Here is a 21,198-nt window from a genome sequence, read left to right as displayed (position 1 = left end):
TTATAACTCTCTGTGTCTCTATTTCCATGGGATACAACGTTCTCTTCTGACCACCGAGAGCACCAGGCGTGCACATGGTATGCATACATATATGTAAGCTAAGAACTCATATACATAAATGCAAATTTTAACTTTTAAAAAGATTAATCCAAATAAAACACAGTACCACTGTCCCTGTTGTTTATTTCCTTTTCCATGCCAAAAGAGGGAGAGGGAAGGAGAAGGAATATATATCATGAGTAATTTCCAAATACAGTTAAAACAGCAGGCTACTCTGACATATCACCTAGAATGATTTATAAAAATAAACAAAGAGGCTCGGCATGGTGGTGCATGTCTTTAATCCTAGCACTCAGATGAAACAGGCAAGCAAATCTCTGAGTTCCAGACTACCCAGAGCTACAGTAAAATTCTGTCTCTAAATAAATAAATAAATAAATAGGCCAGTGAGATACCTTAGTGGGTAAGGATCCTAGCTGCTGAGCCTGATAAGCTAAATCTAATCCCCAGAACCTACATGATGAAAGGGGAGAACTGGCTCCCTCCCTCTGAACTCCATAGGCATATGATAGTATATGCTTGCCTCATACACACAAATTAAATAACTGTAATAAATAAACGTGAAATAAGTAAAGTACAAATACGTCCAGAAAGAATAAAGGGTAATATTTATATATGTCTAGATGGAATACCATCCAAGGCAGAAATCTTAGCATCCTTAATAGGAGAGGTACTTATTTTAGGATTACCGAAAACAAATCACTTATTACCATCTTCCTATTTTCCTATTTTAGTTTATACATACAGCCTCCCATACCTTACATTTACTTTACCTGTATGAATTAGCATCTGTAAACATTCTACAGCATTGTGATAAGCTGCTTCATGAATTGGCATCCATCCCCTGTTATCAGCGACATCCACACTTCGGCCTTTTTTGAGCAATTTCCTTAGAATTTTAACATTGCCTTCTCTGGCAGCAAGTCCAACAGTAGAACACGTGTCTGAGTAAGCCTCTGTAAAATCCATCCTTTTGATCAGTCTATAAAACAAGGCAGAAAGGCAATGCCACAGTCAGTAAAATAACACTGAACTAGATATCAATCCACCACAGTGGACCTGTCTTGTATTTCTCACATGAGAAAATTAGAAAAACTCTTAGGTTTCACAGCCTCTGATACAGTATAACTGGTATGTCTCTGACATCAGTTCCTAGCAATTTTATTTAAAATATCAAGGGAGTTTTTACTGTTCTATCTTTTTCCCTCTGAAAATGTCTGTCAGTTCTTTCCAGCAGGCTACACATTGACATCACACCAAAGCACAAAGTCTACTGCTACGAGCAGACCACCACTTGTGAATCCCATCTTACTACTCTTTGTAGGAAACAACTAAATCCCAAAAAGTCTTTTAAAATAAAAAGGAAGGGTGGAATGGTGTTGAAGGAAAACAAGGATAACAAGGGATGTTTTCCTACTATTGTTAGTCCTTTCCAGAAGAGGATAAACACTCAGGAGTTCCATCCTTGAAAATGTCTCACTGAATGAAATCAGCAAAGCCAACAGACAGCAACCTTCATATGTAAGTATCAGTGTGTCATCATAATCACCTCCCTTCAGAGCTCATTTCATGTTCTCTAACAATCAAAGCCCAACACAGATCTCAGTATAAGACTCGCAAACTAGTCACATATGTTGGGCTGAGATTCAGGCTTCTTGGGGAATCCTGATGTCCCAAGGAGTAAACTTCTCAGTCCTAGTTCCATCCTAGTTTTCCTAATGTCCTCTGGGGGAGGAGGGTTGTCAGAAAATGCCAGCATATCTAGCCCAATACTGATAAAAAATTTTCTAGATCCATATTCTAAGCAATCTATTAAAAAAAGTTTTAAGGAAAGACATTAAAAGTAAGCATAAAATAGATTCAATAGTAAATTTAAACTTTAATAAATTTAAACATACATGGTCACCTTTAAAATGAAACTTAAAACTGTAAATATAGAAGTTCATTTTATAGCAAGCAAATTTCTTATGTCAGCTATGAATAAATTAATCTCATCAGGTCAAATGCTCCTTTAGATTAGGTGAAGATATTTATTACCAAACACACATTAAATTTTTCAATTAACAGTTATTTTTTAAGCACCAGTTATGTGACCAGCAACGAGGACTATACAATCACACAGATACTATGTCAAGTTGTTTACAGCCTCATAGGAAGGATAAATATAGTGATCCAACACAGTAAATGTACATTATGATATAAAGTAAAATGAAAATCATATAAATTAAAGAAGAATCTAATTCTACTTGGTGAGGGATGTGAGTTGTCCCATACATAACAAGGAACATTTCAAATGACACAATAGGAAGAAGAGCATTCTGAAACAAAAGGAAATTCATAAACAAAAAGGAGGTGAGTAAGCAAGGCACAATGAGTAAGCAAAACAGCTCACTTTGGAAGAAGGATCAGATAAACAAACAGCAGTAGCAAAATAAGACTATAGAGAGAAGCCGGGCATGGTGGCCTTTAATCCCAGCACTCGGGAGGCAGAGGCAGGCGGATTTCTGAGTTCGAGGCCAGCCTGGTCTACAAAGTGAGTGCCAGGACAGCCAGGGCTACANAAAAAAAAAAAAAAAAAAAAAAGACTATAGAGAGAGCTTAAGGCCATACTGAAGGATACTGAAATGCTACCCTATGCTGAACCTTGCTAGCTTCTTCCCAAAATAATTATATGTATAAAAGAAAACAAATATCATACTGATAATGTATTAAGTGTGTTTGTTTAACAAAGGAAAATATATTTCTATCCTGAAGACACACATAAAGGTACAACTATAAAAATATTTGAAGAACACCACTTGGGCAAAATATGTAGATATGATTATTTTTCCTACTGGCTTCTCTCTTGGTTACAAATAACATTAGCGGATTCAAACAATATATAATACCCTGAAAAAATAAGAGAACTTAGTAATATCTCTGGCTTTGTAAAAGGAAATCAAGTCCAGAAAAAAATATGCTGTAAGAACAGCGGCATTCCTTTCCATCTCTAACACTGACTAGTCAACATAAGCTGTTTGTAAGATATCACCTTTTATAACACCTACCTATTCTCTAGTGACTCCAGAACAATTTTAAGATAATTAAGGAAATTTGGATATGATAGATATTTGATAATACAATTTAAATAATTTTCTTATATTTTAAAAGATATGTGTAAAAGTATTTAGAAAAGTATTTAATATTAAAAAGTTATAACACATGCACCTTACTCCAAATGCATTAACTGTTGGTAAATATTCCTAACAAGTTTATGATGGAAGGTATATGAACAGTAGCTACAGTTTCATAATTTACCTATGTATCTTAATTTTTCCAAATGAGGAAAATATTTAAGAAAAATGACAGCAGCTTCTGGTCTGCACCAGTACCGGGCCAACTTGGGCCCGAACTTGGCGGGCAATACCATGGTCTCCAGAGGACTCTCCACCCCACAGGTGCCCTACCATGCCAAGGATCTTAGGATCACTGGTGAGTGGAACACAACATCTGTTTGAACAGAACCAGGGGTGCCTGGGGCCAGCTAGAGCACAGACACAGGAATCCAGCTCAACGACTGGCTCAGGTTCCTTCCAGTTGGCACCGGTCTACCTTGGTTAAGAACTCAGCAGACAGCCCCACAGTCCCCAGAGGAGGTACCACTTTCAGGCACTCTAACATGCCCAGGATCTTGGAATCCCAGGATCCCAGGAGCTTGGTCATACCAGGATCTCAGAGTCTCAAAGGAAGCTTGACTGACAAGAACTCTGGCATACCCAGAATCTCAGCATCACATGACCCCAGAATCACAGAATCACAAAGAAAGCTGGACTCTGAGAAGTTCTAACTCAACTGGGATTACAGGAAAGACAGGCTCCAATCAGATATATTGAAGGAAGGGAGCACTTGAGATAATCAGACGGCGGGAGGCAAGCATAAGAACAGAAGCAACAGAAAGCAAGGTTACTTGGCATCATCAGAACCCAACTCTCCCACCATAGCAAATCCGGGATACACCATCACACCAGAAAAGCAAGATATGGATCTAAAGTCATTTCTCATGATGATGATGGAGGACTATAAGAAGGAGATAAATAACTCCTTTAAAGAAATACAAGAGAACACAAAGAAACAGGTGAAAGAATTGAACAAAACCATCCAGGATCTAAAAATGGAAGTAGAAACAATAAAGAAATCACAAAGGGAGACAACTCTGAAAATAGAAAACCCAGGAAAGAAGTCAGGAGCCATAAATGCAAGCATAACAAACAGAATACAAGAGATAGAAGAGAGAATCTGAGGTGCAGAAGATACCATAAAAACATTGACACAACAAAAAAGAAAATACGAAATGAAAAAATATACTAACCCAAACATCCAGGAAACCCAGGACATAATGAGAAGACCAAACTAAGGATAATAGGTATAGAAGGGGCCAGTAAATATCTTCAACAAAATTATAGAGGAAAACTTCCCCAACCTAAAGAAAGAGATGCCCATGAACATACAAGAAGCCTACAGAACTCCAAATAGTTTGGACCAGAAAAGAAATTCCTCCCATCACATAATAATCAAAACACCAAATGTACTCAACAAAGATAGAATAAGGTCAAGTAACATATAAAGGCAGACCCATCATAATTACACCTGACTTCTCCCCAGAGACTATGAAAGCCAGAAGATCCTGGGCAGAAGTCATATGAAACATAAGAGAGCACAAATGCCAGCCCAGACTACTATACCCAGCAAAACTCTCAATTACCATAGACAGAGATACCAAGGTATTCCACGACCAAACCCAATTTACACAATATCTTTCCACAAATCCAGCCCTTCAAAGGATAATAAAGCGAAAATTCCAACACAAAGAGGGAAACTACGCTCTACAAAAAGCAAGAAAGCAATTTTTCAACAAACCTAAAAGAAGATTGCCACATGAACAAAATTTCAACTCTAGCAATAAAAATAACAGGAAGCAACAACGTCTTTTCCTTAATATCTCTTAATATCAATGACTCAATTTCCCAATAAAAAGACATTGAATAACAGACTGGTTACATATACAGGGCCCAACATTTTCCTGTATACAAGACAAAGACAAAGACAGAAACTACCTCAGAGTAAAAGGCTAGAAAACAATTTTCCAAGCAAATGGCAGCAAGAAACAAGCTACAGTAGCCATTTGATTATCAAATAAAATCGACTTTCAATCTAAAGATATCAAAAAAGATAAGGAGGGACACTTCATACTCATCAAAAGTAAAATCTACCAACATGAACTCTCAATTCTGAACATCTATGCTCCAAATGCAAGGTCATCCACATTCATTAAAGAAATTTTAATAGAGCTCAAAACACACATTGCACCACACACAATAATAGTGGGAGACTTCAACAACACTCTCTCATCAATGAACAGATCCTGGAAACAGAAACTAAACAGAGCCAGGTGTGGTGGCACACGCCTTTAATCTCAGCACTCGGGAGGCAGAGGTAGGCGGATTTCTGAGTTCGAGGCCAGCCTGGTCTAAAAAGTGAGTTCCAGGACAGCCAGGGCTATACAGAGAAACCCTGTCCAGGGGAAAAAAAAAAAAAACCAACACTAAAATATTAAATAAAACTAGGAAAAAAAAAAAGAAACTAAACAGAGACACAGTGAAGGAAACAGAAGTTATGAGACAAATGGATTTAACTGATATCTATAGAACGTTTTATCCTAAAAGGATATACCTTCTTCTGAGCACCACATGGTATTTTGTCCAAATTGAACACAAAAATTGTCACAAAACAGGCCTCAACAGATACAAAATTATTGAAATAATCCCATGCAGCCTATCAGATCACCACAGACTAAGGCTCATCTTCAATAACAACATAAATGATAGAAAACCCACATACACATGAAAGCTGAACAACACTCTACTCAATGATAACTCAGTCAAGAAAGGAAGAAAGAAAGAAATTAAAGACTTTTTAGAGTTTAATGAAAATGAAGCCAGAACATATCCAAACTTATGAGACACAATGAAAGCAGTCTTAGAGGTGAACTCATACCTATGAGTGCCTCCAAAAGGAAACTGGAGAGAGCATACACTAGCAGCTTGACAGCACACCTGAAAGCTCTATAACAAAAGGAAGCAAATTTACCCAAGAGGAGTAGACAGCAGGAAATAATCAAACTCAGGGCTGAAATCAACCAAGTAGAAACAAAAACAACTCTATAAAGAATCAACCACACCAGGAGCTAGTTCTTTGAGAAAATCAACATGATAGGTAAACCCTTAGCCCTACTAACTGGAGGGCACAGGGACAGGATGCTAATTAACAAAATCAGAAATGAAAAGAGAGACATAACAACAGAATCTGAGAAAATCCAAAAAATTATCAGATCCTACTACAAAAGCCTATACTCAACAAAACTGGAAAACCTGGACGAAATGCACAATTTTCTAGACAGATAACAGGTATCAAAGTTAAATCAGGATCAAATTAACGAGTTCAAGGCCAGCCTGGTCTACAAAGTGAGTTCCAGGACAGCCAGGGCTAAACAGAGAAACCCTGTCTCGAAAAACCAAAAACATCAACAACAACAACAACCAGATGATCATCTAATTAGATGCTGAGAAAGCACTTTACAAAATCCAACACCCATTCATGATAAAAGTCTTGGAAAGATCAGGAATTCAAGGCCCATACCTAAACATAATAAAAGCAATATACAGCAAACCAGTAGCCAACAACAAAGGAAATGGAGAAAGACTTAAATTAAAGCAATCCCACTAAAATCATGGAGTAGACAAGGCTGCCCACTGTCTCCCTACCTATTTAATATCGTACTTGAAGTCCTAGCCAGAGCAATTAGACAACAAAAGAAGATCAAAGGAATACAAATTGGAGAGGAAGAAGTCAAAATATCACTCTTTGCAGATGATATGTAGTATATATAAGTGACCACAAAAATTCCACCAGAGAACTCCTAAACCTGATAAATAACTCAGCAAAGTAGCTGGATATAAAATTAACTGAAACAAATCAGTGGCCTTTCTCTACACAAAGGGTAAACAGGGTGAAAAAGAAATTAGGGAAAAAAATATTTCACAATTGTCACAAATAATATAAAATACTTTGCTGTGACTCTTATCTAAGCAAGTGAAAGTTCTGTATGATAAGAACTTCAAGTCTCTGAAGAAAGAAATTGAAGAAGATCTCAGAAGATGGAAAGATCTCCCATGCTCATGGACTGGTAGGATTAATATAGTAAAAATGGCTATCTTGCTGAAAGGTATCTACCTATTCAATGCAATCCCCATTAAAATTTCAATTCAATTTTTCATCTGGAATAACAAAAAACCCAGGATAGGAAAAACTATTCTCAACAATAAAAGAACTTCTGGTGGAATCACCATCCCTGAACTCCAGCTGTTCTAAAGAGCAATTGTCATAAAAACTGCATAGTACTGGTACAAAGACAGACAAGTAGATCAGTGGAATAGAACTGAATACACAGAAGTGAACTCACACACCTATGGTCATTTGATCTTTGACAAAGGAGCTAAAACAATCCAGAAGAAAAAAGACAGCATCTTCAACAAATGGTGCTGGCTCAACTGATAGTCAGCATGTAGAAGAATGTAAATTGATCCATTCTTATCTCCTTGTACAAAGCTCAAGTCTAAATGGATCAAGGAACTCCACATAAAACCAGAGACACTGAAACTTATAGAGGATACAGTAGGGAAGAGCCTTGAAGATATGGGCACAGGGGAAAAATTCCTGAAGAGAACACCAATGGCTTGTGCTGTAAGATCAACAATCAACAAAGGGGACCTTATAAAATTGCAAAGCTTCTGTAAGGCAAAGGACACTGTCAATAAGACAAAAAGGCAACCAACAGATTGGGAAAAGATCTTACCAATTCTAAATCTGATAGAGGGCTAATATCCAATATATACAAAGAACTCAAGAAGTTAAGACTCCAGAAAACCAAATAATCCTATTTTAAAATGGGGTACAGAGTTAAACAAAGAATTCTCACCTGAGGAATACCAAATGAGATCCCATCTCACAACAGTCAGAATTGCTAAGATCAAAAACTCAGGTGACAGTAGATGCTGGTTAGGATTTGGAGAAAGAGGAACACTCCTCCATTGCTGGTGGGATTGCAAGCTTGTACAACCACTCTGGAAATCAGTTTGGTGGTTCCTCAGAAAATTGACATAATACCACCTGAGGACCCAGCTATACCACTCCTGGGCATATACCCAGAAGATGTTCCAACTTTTAATAAGGACAGATCCTCCACTATGTTCATAGCCTTATTTATAATAGCCAGAAGCTGGAAAGAACCCAGATGTCCCTCAACAGAGGAATGGATACAGAATGTGGTACTACTCAGCTATTAAAAACAATGAATTTATGAAATTCTTAGACAAATAGGTGGATCTGAAGGATATCATCCTAAGTGAGGTAACCCAATCACAATAGAACACATATGATATGCACTCTCTGATAAATGGATATTAGCCCAGAAGCTCAGAATAACCAAGATACAATTTGCAAAACACATGAAACTCAAGAAGAAGGAAGACAAAAGTGTGGACACTTCAATCCTTCTTAGACGGGGAAACAAAATTCCAATGGAAGGAGTTACAGAGACAAGTTTCAGAGTACAGACTGAAGGCATGACCATCCAGAAACTGCCCTACCTGGGGATCCACCCCATAAACAACCACCAAACACAGATGCTATTGCAGATGCCAACAAGAGCTTGCTGAAAGAAGACTGATATAGCAGTGTCCTGAGAGGCTCTGCCAGTGACTGACTAATACAGAAGTGGATGCTCACAGCCATCCATTAGATGGAGCACAGTGTCCCCAATGAAGGAGCTAGAAAAAGTACCCAAGGAGCTGAAGGGGTTTGCAGCCCCTTGGGAGGAACAACAATATGAACTAACCAGTAACCCCAGACCTCTTGGGACTAAACCACCAATCAAAGAAAACACACGGAGAGACTCATGGCTCTAGCTGCATATGTAGCAGAGGATGGCCTAGTTGGCCATCAGTGGGAGGAGAGGGCCTTGGTCCTGTGAAGGATCTATGCCCCAGTATAGGGGAATGCCTGGACCAGGAAGAGGGAGTGGGTGGGTTGGGGAGCAGGGGAAGAGGGGAGAGGATAGGGGATTTTCAGAGGGGAAACTAGGAAAGGGGCTAAGTATTGAAATGTAAATAAAGAAAATATCTAATAGAAAAAAAAGAAAGAAAAATGACAGCAAAGAGTTTAACAGAAATAATTATGCCAAGCATTGTGAAACCACAACTTATTTTATGGGGCCTCATGCCCTCTTCTGGGCATGAGAGAGAGCAATGGTGGTGTACTCATATGCATAAAATAAATAAATAAATCTAATATATACGTTTTTTTTTTCATTCTCTGAAGTTAGCATTCTTCTCTAGTATTGCTGAAGATCAAAAACAGAAATCATCATAAATGGGCAATCAAATCGCCCAACATTTCTAGTCTTATACCTCCATAAAGAATCAGAATGGTTGAAGTGAGAAATAGCACTAACTCAACAGATGGTAGTATTTCTTGGAATGTTTGACCTCTTGGAGAGATGCATCAAACAAGTTTCTCCCCAGAAAAATGCAAATCCAAGCCAAATTTTCTACAATTTATGTAGTTACTGCTTCAACACTTTCAAAAGTCTGTATTTGAGTTCACTGTTTGGAACCTTTATCTAGAGTGTGTATTTTAAAAATCCCTATAACTTAAGAGGATTTTTTTGCTTCCTTACTATTTATATCACTATAGCAACATTTAGGACATCAGCTTGCTTTTCAGTGGGGTGCCAATCAAAGACAAAAAACAAAACTCTGGTCTTTTGGGGGGGTGAGGAGTGTGTATATATCACTTAATTTTCAATTTTTGAGAAATTCAAATACATAATATATTATAATCTTAAGAATACAAAGAACTCGGCCCAAAGGAAGACTAAGAAAATATGTTTCCCAATAGTCACCAGTGGTTCTACATATTTTCCCACTAGTGTTTTTATCTAAAATTTAAGATGTCCTGTCATAGTTCTGCAAGAATAGAACTGTCTGATGGGGAGGCAATGAAAATACTTAAGAGTTAAGAAGGAAATCCAGGAAAAATAATACATTTTAAACTAAATATAAGAATTCTCCTCAACCATCCAAATTAAGTGTTCAGTAAAGAATATTCATTATCCTCAAAGTTTCGTATTAAACAAAACAGCAGCCATTCATCTGAGAAAATGATTCTATATACAGCATTGTAAAAACCACTGGTGAAGTATATGTATGGGAGAGCGCACCTGCTCTTCTCTGAGCCACAGAGATTAAGAATGAACAAGGCAGTTCTTTGAAGTTTAAATAAGTGGTAGGTTTCAAAAGTGGGAAGAATGGCTGAGGTGCCTATAACATCATAATAAGACACTGACCGCAAAGTTCTTCCTGCATCCTTCAGTTCTGATCTATTTCAGGACCCTCCTGCTGGCATACTCCACCCCCTACTCTAAACTTTTCCATCCCTAGGCTGGGCTGACCTTCTACCAGCAGCCCTTTCCTATATAATCCAACCAAATCCCCTTTGGGCCTCCAGGCTGCGGCACCTGGTTCCTCTCTCTCTCATCTTTCTTCCCCTCCCTCTTCTCACATGGCACAGCTCAGTTTGGTCCTGTCCACTGTGAACTGTTCCAGATGTCTCTGACTGTATTAAAAAACTCTCTCCTTCATCATGCCTAGGCAGTCCCGTTCTTCCTCCCCGCCACCCACCATCTGATAGACAACTTCCATTAGAATCCAGTTGCTTTTTCACACACATAAAACTACTGTTGTAAAATTTTTGCTTCTATTTGAAAAGCAAAGGACAAAGGATTTGGTCATAGAGATATTATACTTCCGGGATCTGCCACTCTGGCTGCTGTTTCATGTGGGCAGCTAGCCAATTTTCAAAGCACAACAAAATGACTACGTGCTAATTGTGGTGCCCTAAAAGACAGGAGTCCTGCGTTTTCTCCTCTTTCAATTCTCACTAGAAAAAAAGGTGGGAGGGGTGCTGCTCTAACTCGAGAGTCATAAATCTCTAAAGAATTGTGGGTAATGTAGTCCCCTGCCTCCCATTCCCTACCCCCACCCCTCCCGCACCATAGAAGCTCTGAAAACCCAGTGTGCTTTGCGCCGCACAGCAGGCGAAGCCAGCGCGCCTGGCACTGCCCCAGCAGCCGGTTACTCCCCTCGGTAGCAGTCTCGTTCTGAAGTCCGAGTGCCGGTCAGGGTCCAGAAAGATGTGGGTGTTTGGTTATGGGTCCCTCATCTGGAAGGTGGACTTCCCCTACCAGGACAAGCTGGTTGGTTACATCACAAACTACAGTCGGCGCTTCTGGCAAGGTAGCACGGACCACCGCGGGGTCCCAGGCAAGGTAAGGAGCCAGCGCCTCATGCCCACCTACCCAGCAGAACACTGGAACAGGATAAAGCTCTCAACTTCATTGGCCACCTGCCCTTGCCTCTCTCCAGAAGTGGACATCCTTAGGCCGCTTCAGAAGCCTAATGTAATTAGTTTCTAAAGCAGAAGGCATGGGCACAGGGAGCTCGCCCAAGGCTGAAGTGGCCAGGACCAGCACCCTTGTCTTGGCAATCTTTGCCACCCCACAAAATAAATAAAGTTGAATTTTCATGTCACCACATGGTCAATGTGTAAATTCGTTGATATGTCTATATTATGCCAGGTTTTTACTGGTCTGAATTTATATGTGCCTGTAAATTTCCAATTTATGTTTCCAATGTTTTAGTTTTAAAATGCCTAAGATCATGAAAGAACTAGTTTCCAGTCATTCCAATTTTTATGTCCATGGTGATTTTTTGATTGAGAGGTATAAGCAAAGTTATGTGAGGTTTGCAGTTCGTTCTGAGTAATGAAGTGAAAATCTCCATTATTTGAATGTTCCTTCTCCATAGTTCTCTTGAATTATTAATGTAAATACAAATCATTTGATCTGTTTTTCAGTCTGGTCATATAAAGCATTCAGCTCTCTAGGGGTTCAGAGTGTTAGAAGCAGCTCACTATTTGCCTTGGCTGCAAAAAAAATCTGTGGAAAAAAAAAGTTAAACAAGTATGAAGTAACTAGTAACTTGTTTGGTTAATATCTAACCTTTGGTTTTGAATGTTCGTGTGTTCTCCAACATACTCTTAAAATTAGCCTAGTCTGCTGGTACAAAATTGTAATCCAAAAGAATATCACAAGTTCAATACCAGCCTGGACCTCAAGCTCAGAAACAAGTTTGGGAATATTAGCTTAGTAGTAGAGTTCTTACCTAGTGCATGTAAGGCACTGAGTTCAATTCCCAGCACCATTTTAAAAAAATACTCTAAAGCTTAATATTCTGAAATACTGGAAACCAAGTATCAGAGGAGATTTTAGGAAAGGGAAAGATCACAGTTTGTACCTGCTCAAAAGATACAGGCTTTAAATCAGGAAGAGCATCTGAGGTAGAACCATTCTAACTACAGTTTGTCAATTTAGAATTAAGGTAGACTTTCCTGGCCTAGTGGAACCCAAACAGAGGGCCAATGTTTATTTACATCAACAGAAACACCATAACCAAAGAATTACCAAGACTACTATAAAACAATATTTAAAATATTAAAGAATTAAAATAAATAAACTAGGTTTTCATTTTAATAACCAAACATTAAGCAGGCAGGTATGTGGTTATGACTGCATATTTTACAACATAGGCTCAATCAGAGGATATCTTTGTTACATAGCACATTAAGATATGTGTACTGTCACGCAGACTGCTGGTAAAAAAAAAAAAAAAGTCCATGGTTTGTTTTCAGATTTTGTTGTTGTGATGGTTTTGTTTTGTGGTGGTGCTGTTTGTATATATCATTTTTAAAAAGTAGGGCCAGAGACCCCAGCATAACCGTACATGCCTTTAATGCCAGCACTTGGGAGGCAGAGGCATGTGGATCTCTGAGTTGAGGCCAGAGCTACATAGTTAAGACCCTGTCTTTGGGAAGATGGGATCAATGGTTCTTTAAAAGGAAAAGATAACTTTTTTAAATTACATTTTTAATAAGGCCAGAGATGTAGCTCACCAAGTAAAGGACAAAACTGACTCCTACAAGGTACCCTCTGACCTCAACACACAAGCCATGGCACAGGTGTGTACATAGAAAGTAAATAAATGTTAAAAAAAAAAAGTAATAAGAGATCTATCAAAGCCAATGTTTCTTTGTGCTTCAGCTTACTAAGACTTAAAGGGAGCTGTATTGGCTAATAGTTTTACACCTTTCATTTCAAAACAACAATGAGGAAAACATAGAAAATTAACAGAACTATTTAGCACTAAATATATTCCTTTTTTTTCCCCCTTGGTTTTTCAAGGCAGGGTTTCTCTGTGTAGCCCTGGCTGTCCTGGAACTCACTTTGTAGACCAGGCTGGCCTCAAACTCAGAAATCGGCCTGCCTCTGCCTCCCATGTGCTGGAATTAAAGGCGTGCACCACCACTGCCCAGCACTAAATATATTTCAAATACAGTATTCTGTTAAAGAACTAGACAAAACATCCTAACTTGACTTCACATTTGTCTAAATGTAACTATCTGGACAAAAATATAAAAGAATATTCCAGAACAATTCAGTAACTTGGAATGACTCAGATAATTCTTAGGATATAAACTGTATTTTTACAAAAGTATGTACCCACTAAGTTAGTTATAAGAATGGCAGCTATACAGATGTAAGGCTTGTTTCATATAGTGTAGTAGAGAGAATTGTTTGCTTGAATTTCTTCATTAAACTTTAATTTCTTCCTAGGTTTCTGTTTATTTTTAGAGACAGTCTCACTATGTACTTCTGGCTGGCATGGAAGTCACTTTGAAGATCAAGCTAACCTCAAACTCAGAGATCCAACTTTCTCTGTCTCCCAGAACACAGGGAATAAAGGCCTGTGCCACCATACCTAGCTTCTACATTTACTTAAGTACATCTGTATCACAAAAATGACTGTTTTTCAACAAAGGAACGATTTGACTTAAGAGAATTTTCTCCAAAATTATAACTGTAAAAAAGGAAGTGTGTCTTATTTTGTTTTGTTTGCTATAGGGTCTTGTATAGCCCAAGCAGTTTTGAAACTTGCTATATAGCGAACATGACCATGAGTTCCTGATTCTCCTTTCTGCACCTCCCACGTACTCTAGATAAAAGTGAATGTTGTCACACACACCTGGCAAAAGAATCATTTTAATTTGAAAAATCAGGAATACTTACTAAATCCTTAACTTTCCTAGATTAAAAGCATTCCCTGTCATCCAATAAAAACACCAATCATAGCCAGGCATGGTGGCGCATGTCTTTAATCCCAGCACTCAGGAGGCAGAGGCAGGCGGATTTCTGAGTTCGAGGCCAGCCTGGTCTACAAAGTGAGTTCCAGGAGAGCCAGGGCTACACAGAGAAACCCTGTCTTGAAAAAATTACAAAACAAAACAAAACAAAAAACCCCCACCAATCATAACTTGTTAATAAAACAACTCCCAATCCTATTCATTTTGAAGACCTCTTCTTAGCCACAGATGCTGATGCACACTTGTAATCATTGAATTGAGGAGGCTGAGGCAAGAGGATTGCCACTTTGTGGCTAGCCTTGGCTACACAGCAAGACACTGTTTTATCTCAAAAATGAGGAAGGAAAAGAAAGTGACAACATGTAGCTCACCTAATGTTAACCCTACTACCACACAAACTGGGGTGTGAGAAAACCTCACTGCTATACTCAGGGGGTAGAGGTGGTGCATCAGAAGTTAGTTCTAAGTCATCCTTAGCTATACTATGAGTAGCTGGCAAGCCTGGGCTACCCAAGACTCTATCTTTAAAAACGAAATAAATAAACTAAGAAAAGAACCCTTTCTTCAGTTTCATTGCTCCCTTATTAAAAAAAAATTAGAAACATGTACTGTCTTTCAAAAATGTTCATAGATGTGACAGTAAGAGTTATATAAAGGAGACTTTTTAAGAGTTTTGAGCGTTTATTTTATATTAATATTTATTAGCACATTTATAATAATTTCATATTTCATACACACAGGCATGCACCTTGATCACAGTGCCCCCATTACCTTTTCTCCTCTTGTCTTTTCCCACTCCTGCTTACCCCTGCCCTCTTGTTCAAACTGAACTTTTCATTGGTGTTGCTTAGGAGGAGCGTGAGTGAGGGTTTACTGCAGAGGCATGCAACTTTTAAGTACATTCATCACTGAAGTAGACTCTGTCCCAGAAACCATTGGAGCATTCATGAGCCCCTCCCTACTTGGTCAATAGATGCTCGTGGGGACATAAGCCACCCTTCTACATGACAGAATATTGATGTGCCCAGTTATGGGCAAGCCTGGGGCAAGTAATTAGAGCTGATGTGGAGTGTAGAGACCACTTTATGCCTAGAAGAAGAGTTCCATAATATTTCATCCCTTTCTTTGATTATACTTTGTCTCTGGTTCCTCCTTTTTTTGTGATGTCCCTTAAGCTCTAGGTAGTTAGTGGTACAGGCCAAAAAAATAGTCATTTTTCCACTCAGAATCATCAGTCTCAGCAGTAACTTCCACTCACTGCACAAAGAAACTTTTGGAACCAAAGCTGACAACAGTAGTTACCTATGAGTACAGACATAAATGTTTAGAAGGTACTTTGAGAGGCACAAAATATCCATTTAGTAAGCTAATCATAAATATTTCCCCACTATTGCCTCTGTCCATGTCTCTCACAGGCTCTCACCTAGGTTTAAAGTTCCAGGCATGAATTGCATCCTGAGGAGTGGTCCTCAAATCGAAGTAGAAAGTAGTTCATTGTCCCCATAACAGCCACTATCACTGCAGTGGGCTCATTTTGATTGGGAGGTCAGTAGTGTTGCATGTAGGGTCCAAAACTGAGCAAAACTTTCCTTTTTTTAAGATATTTTCTTTATTTACATTTCAAATGTTATCCCCTTTCCTAGTTTCCCCTCTGAAAATCCCCTATCCCCTCCCCCCTCCCCAAAGAAGACATTTAAGTAAGTCAATATCTTGTGGAGAAAGGTAGGAAGGAATGGGGTTCCCAGTTTAGCAAAGCACCTTTAGTTGTATTCTATAGAATAGCACAACCTTGAAAGATTTAAAACCAGAAAGCTATTCTTGGCTCTCATTGGACTAGTAGGAAGCAAAATCAGAAGCAGACAGAGAAATCTCTAAGGAGACAATAGACTGATAAAAAAGAATTAACTGGGTGAAGAGATGCCTCTGAGGCTCATACTGTTCTTGAAGAGCACCCAAGTTCAGTTCTCAACACTTAGCAATAGGCAGCAAGCACACACCTGTAACTCCAGCTCCCAGAGGGATCTCCTGCCCTCTTCTGGCCTCACATGCACATGCCCCCAACACACATAGTTTTTAAAATATTTACTTATTTATGGGGGGAGAGGAGTGTACATACACATACTTTTAAAAGACAAAACTATCAAGAATTGGATCAGCTGGGCAGGGGGGAAATGAGCTGAAATATAAAATGTGTTACCCTCACTGCAGGTATTTTTTACTCTGCACTCTTATTTCTTCCTCCTTCTATTTTAACCACTATACATTTTACCAATCTCATATTCCCAAAATACTTCTTAAGATAGCAATCACCTGCTACACATGTGCTACAGGTTTTAATTTCTAATTTCACTCACATTTTAATGGCTTCTTGTTTCCATTGTTCTAATAACTTCAAGTTAGTGTTTTCACAAGTCTGCCTTTTTTTTTTAGCCCAAGGTCCAAGATAGGAAAGTATCTATTTGTACTATTAACTGCACCACCACTCCCTCAACTCTGCCTTCTCACTTTACAAACCTGACTCTGTGCAATCTCCAGTCATCTTTCTGAATTGTCTCTCTTACATGGGGGAACTCTCTACTACAAACAGTAGTCTCTGGAGGCTGAGACAAAGTTTACTAGGAATTCAAGACAAGCCTATATACATAGTGAGTTCACGACCAACCCAGGCTACACACTGAAAACTATCTGAAAAGAACAATTGATTAATTAATTAATTAGAATATAATTAATTAAAATGCACTTAGGCTACTATAGTCCTGCCAGGTAATCTATCTTGTATGAGAACAGTTTAAGGAAACAAACAAACAAACAAACAAACAACCCCAGTTCTAAGCAAGGCTTGGTGGGCATGCTTATAAGCCCAGCACTTCAGAGGTAAAAGCAGGAGAAGCAAGAGTTCAAACCAAGCCTTAGCTGCATAGCAAGTTTGTGGCCACTCTAGGCTACACGAGACTTTCTCTCAAAAAATAGTAAAGAGATGACAGACAGATAGATAGATACAATGATCAATCTAGTATAAGCCTCTAAATAAGTCAATGAAACTTATTTATGAGGGCATAAAAACAACTACCTTGAAGCACCCTATGGCATAAATACTAAAGTAAAGTACCTCATAACTACAGGTAAAAATCACTCATTCATTCATACCTGAGATCTAAGTATAGCCTAGTAGTGGTTCTGAAAGCATGAGCCTAAGAGCTTCACTAAGCCAGCTAGCATGCTATTATAAATACTTATTATAAGGGTCCAGACCTACAGAATCAGATCTGTTAGATGTGCAATGCTTTAACCTACTCCCTTAGACAAATGTAGTAGAGCTTTATTCTATGACAAGTTGCTAATGTTTAGTTATTTAATGAACTTTAATTTAGAAAACAAAACAAAACAAAACAAAACACTTTTTTCTACCTTTTTCAAAACAGCCTGGAAGAGTTGTGACCCTTGTTGAAGATCCTGGGGTATGATATACTTTTTTTTTTTTTACATAGTTCTAATTAAATAAAATGTTAGCTCTGTATTTTAATAATCAGTGAAATTTTGTTAGTCATCACAGAAAATTTGAATTAAACAAAGTCTGGAACTCTTTTCTAGATTGGTTTGGGGGTTGTTGTTTTTTTTATTCTCTCTATATATATTATATCCAGACCAGTTCCTCTCCTCCTTTCCTTGCACATCCTCCCTCCCCCAGTCCACCTCTCTTCTATCACCCTTCAGAAAAGGACAGGCCTCCCAAGGACATCAACCAAACAGGGCACATCAGGTTGCATGCAGTAAGACTAGGCATCTTCCCTAAGCAGGACAAGACAACCCAGTAGGAGAAAAGGGGTCCTAAAAGCAGGCAAAGGAGTCAGAGACAGCCCTGCTGGTACTGTTAGGAAGTCTAAGCCACCCAGTTATAACAGATAAAACATGAGGTTGACCTAGGTTTTAGGGTTTGTTTGGTTGTTCAGGTTTGGTGGTTTGGGGATTTCAGGACAGGGGTTCTCTGTATGGTCCTGACTGTCCTGGATTAAAAGCATGCACCATCACCACCCACTGCCCGGTTCTTTTCTGTACCAATGGGAAAGTTACAATCAGAACTCAAAAAGCAACAAAACACAACCAAATCATATGTAATCTCCCTTTCACAGCTTTCTAAGTGAGTCTGATGACTGAGAATTTTGTGATCCTCTTTAGCAGTAATGGGGACAGGCTCCACGTATCCAGATTATGACTAAGAATCAAAAGCACTCTAGAAATTTGCCTGGAATCAGGTATTTTTCAGTAAAAACAAAAATGTCTAACTGATTTTATAAACAGCACTTGTAATTCTGAAACGAGTCTGAAGCACTCAAAACTTGGTGGACAGTACCCAGTTTCTTTCAAGTTGGAGAAAAAATTATACAAAACAAAACTCAAGCAGCACCACTACTGCCACCTGCCTATAATCAGTAAGCTACAGCAGAAGAATGAAAAGTTCAAGGCTGGCCTTGTTCAAAATGCTAGTCCTTATCTGAAAATTTAAAAAAAAAAAAAGGTAAACATTAGTACCATTAATTACAGTCTTGATTGCAAAATGCTTTCAACAGTTTATAGTGGAAAAGCCATCTAAAAGTACTTTATCCTCAAACCAATGACTGGAACTCCTAGTGAGCAAATGGCACCTTTCTTCCACAGAATTTAATGATCAGTGAACACTTTTTATTAATTTAAAAATAATACCTAATATAAACTTTTGATGGAAGGGACTTGCTGTGCTTGATACAAATCAATTACTTATTCAAAATAAAGCATTTTATTTACTTATTTAAAAATACCATTTTAGAGGCCCCCAACAAACATACAGTAGAGGGAGGACTGCTGGATCTGGGTTTATTCAGAGATGATGTATCTAACGCTCAAGAGACTGGAGGCCCCAGGGAGTTTAGAGGTCAGGTGGGGTAGGGCATGGGGATATCCATGTGGAGACAGGGGATGGGGAGGAGGTATGGGATGTGGAACAGTCAGAGGGTGGATGGGTAGACTCATAAAATATGGAGTGTAAAAAGAAATCAATCAATCAATCAATCAATCAAAAAGCAGCATTTTAAAAGCTGTTTTTCTTAATCTCCCACTTTGAGGCACATTAAAACAAAACTTCATTGACTTCTAAGACTATTAGATATCTTAGGTCATTAGACTATTAGATATCTTAGGTCATAAATTATCTTCACCTACTTTGATAGCCTTATAAATACAAAACAGTATATTCTTTTCATTTTTCAACAGGGCAGTGTATGGGGTGTTGCTTACAAACTACCAGTAGGAAAAGAAGAGGAAGTAAAAACATACCTTGACTTCAGAGAGAAAGGAGGCTACAGAACTACGACAGTCATTTTTTATCCAAAAGATTCCACAACAAAACCATTCAGTGTTTTGCTCTACATTGGAACATGTGATAATCCTAACTATCTTGGCCCTGCACCTCTGGAAGATATTGCTGAACAAATTTTTAATGCAGCTGGTCCAAGTGGAAGAAATACAGAATATCTTTTTGAACTTGCAGATTCTGTTAGGAAACTTGTGCCAGAAGATGCAGACGAGCATCTCTTCTCGTTGGAAAAATTAGTAAAGGAACGCTTAGAAGGAAAATAGAACCTGATTTGCATACAGAGTCACCAACTCACCCAAAGAGGCAAGAGTTTTAGTCTTCAGAAAATAACATCAGTACAGAACATCAGTATGTTTTAGACATTCTTACTTGAAGATCTTACTATTTAATATTGTAATTGGAATATCATCTAAATTTACGATTTATTTGCAAGTGTCCTGAAACATATCTAAAAGATTTTCATAATGGGAAAGAGTCCACATTGTACAAGTGATTTCCTGATTATATTACATTTCAACATTTGTTCATTAGAAATACAGGTCTCAATTAACTTCCTGTTTCTATTAGAATAACCATGGTTTGTTGTACATAAGTTTAAAATAATGTTATTAGAAATATAGAAGAGGTAAGGTTACAGCACTGATTGTTAATATCCTTGTTATTTGGAATTAAATGAACCTAAAATTTAGACCAAAAGAAATTGTACTTTTCTTTTAATATAAATGATCCCTTTGGGATTATAATATGCTTTCTATTACTTTGGGGTAAAAAGGTATTTTATAACCAAGGAAAACTACATAGAGCTATCCATATATCAATCCACTAATGATAATCATATTTACTTTTTATTTATCTCATAATGAAACTTTAAAATAAAAGATAGTTTTTCTGGTGGAAACATAATAAAAATTGTGTTTAAAACAGATTTTACAATTATAATTTATCTAAGTAGTGTCATTTCTGATTATAGTCCTTATTTTCCTTATTTATATATTGTCACATAAATAAAAGCATCAACTATGTGGCTACATAATCAGGAAGCTAATTCTCAAATTATTTAACTTCATAAAATTATCCTTGATTTGTTTCTTTTTTCTCTTAAATTGGTTATTTATTTATTTTACATCCCCATTGCAGCTTCCCTCCCCTCTCCTTCCAGCCCTTCCCTCTCACCTCTCCTCCCCCTGCTCCTCATACAAAGAAGAGGCTTCCCATGTAAGTCTCCTGGCCTTGGCATATCAAGTGGCAGTTAGATTAGGCACATCTTCTATTGTGGATAGACTAGGCAGCCTAATTAGGGGGAAGGAATCCAAAGGCATGCAATGTAGTCAAAGGCCTGCTCCCTCTTTTGGAGTCCCACATGAAGAACCAGTTGCACAACTGTTACAAATGTGCAGAGGGCCTAGGTCAGTCCCCGACATGCTCTCTGGTTGGCA

At 38.1% G+C, this 21,198-nt stretch overlaps 1 protein-coding gene across 1 annotated transcript; it reads left to right on the top strand.

The window, feature by feature from the left end:
- Window positions 1-11,232: 11,232 nt before the first annotated feature.
- On the top strand, window positions 11,233-20,701 carry Chac2 (ChaC cation transport regulator homolog 2). The gene is made up of 3 exons (XM_021176496.2): window positions 11,233-11,482; window positions 17,835-17,870; window positions 19,660-20,701. The coding sequence occupies exons 1-3, from the start codon at window positions 11,348-11,350 to the stop codon at window positions 20,023-20,025; spliced, it is 537 nt and encodes a 178-aa protein (XP_021032155.1). The 5' UTR covers window positions 11,233-11,347; the 3' UTR covers window positions 20,026-20,701.
- The last annotated feature ends 497 nt before the right edge of the window (window positions 20,702-21,198 follow it).

Source organism: Mus caroli, chromosome 11, assembly GCF_900094665.2.
Source record: "Mus caroli chromosome 11, CAROLI_EIJ_v1.1, whole genome shotgun sequence".
Taxonomy (NCBI): domain Eukaryota; kingdom Metazoa; phylum Chordata; class Mammalia; order Rodentia; family Muridae; genus Mus; species Mus caroli.
The sequence above is the reverse complement of the archived record's forward strand: the minus strand, read 5'-3'. Positions and strand labels throughout refer to the sequence as shown.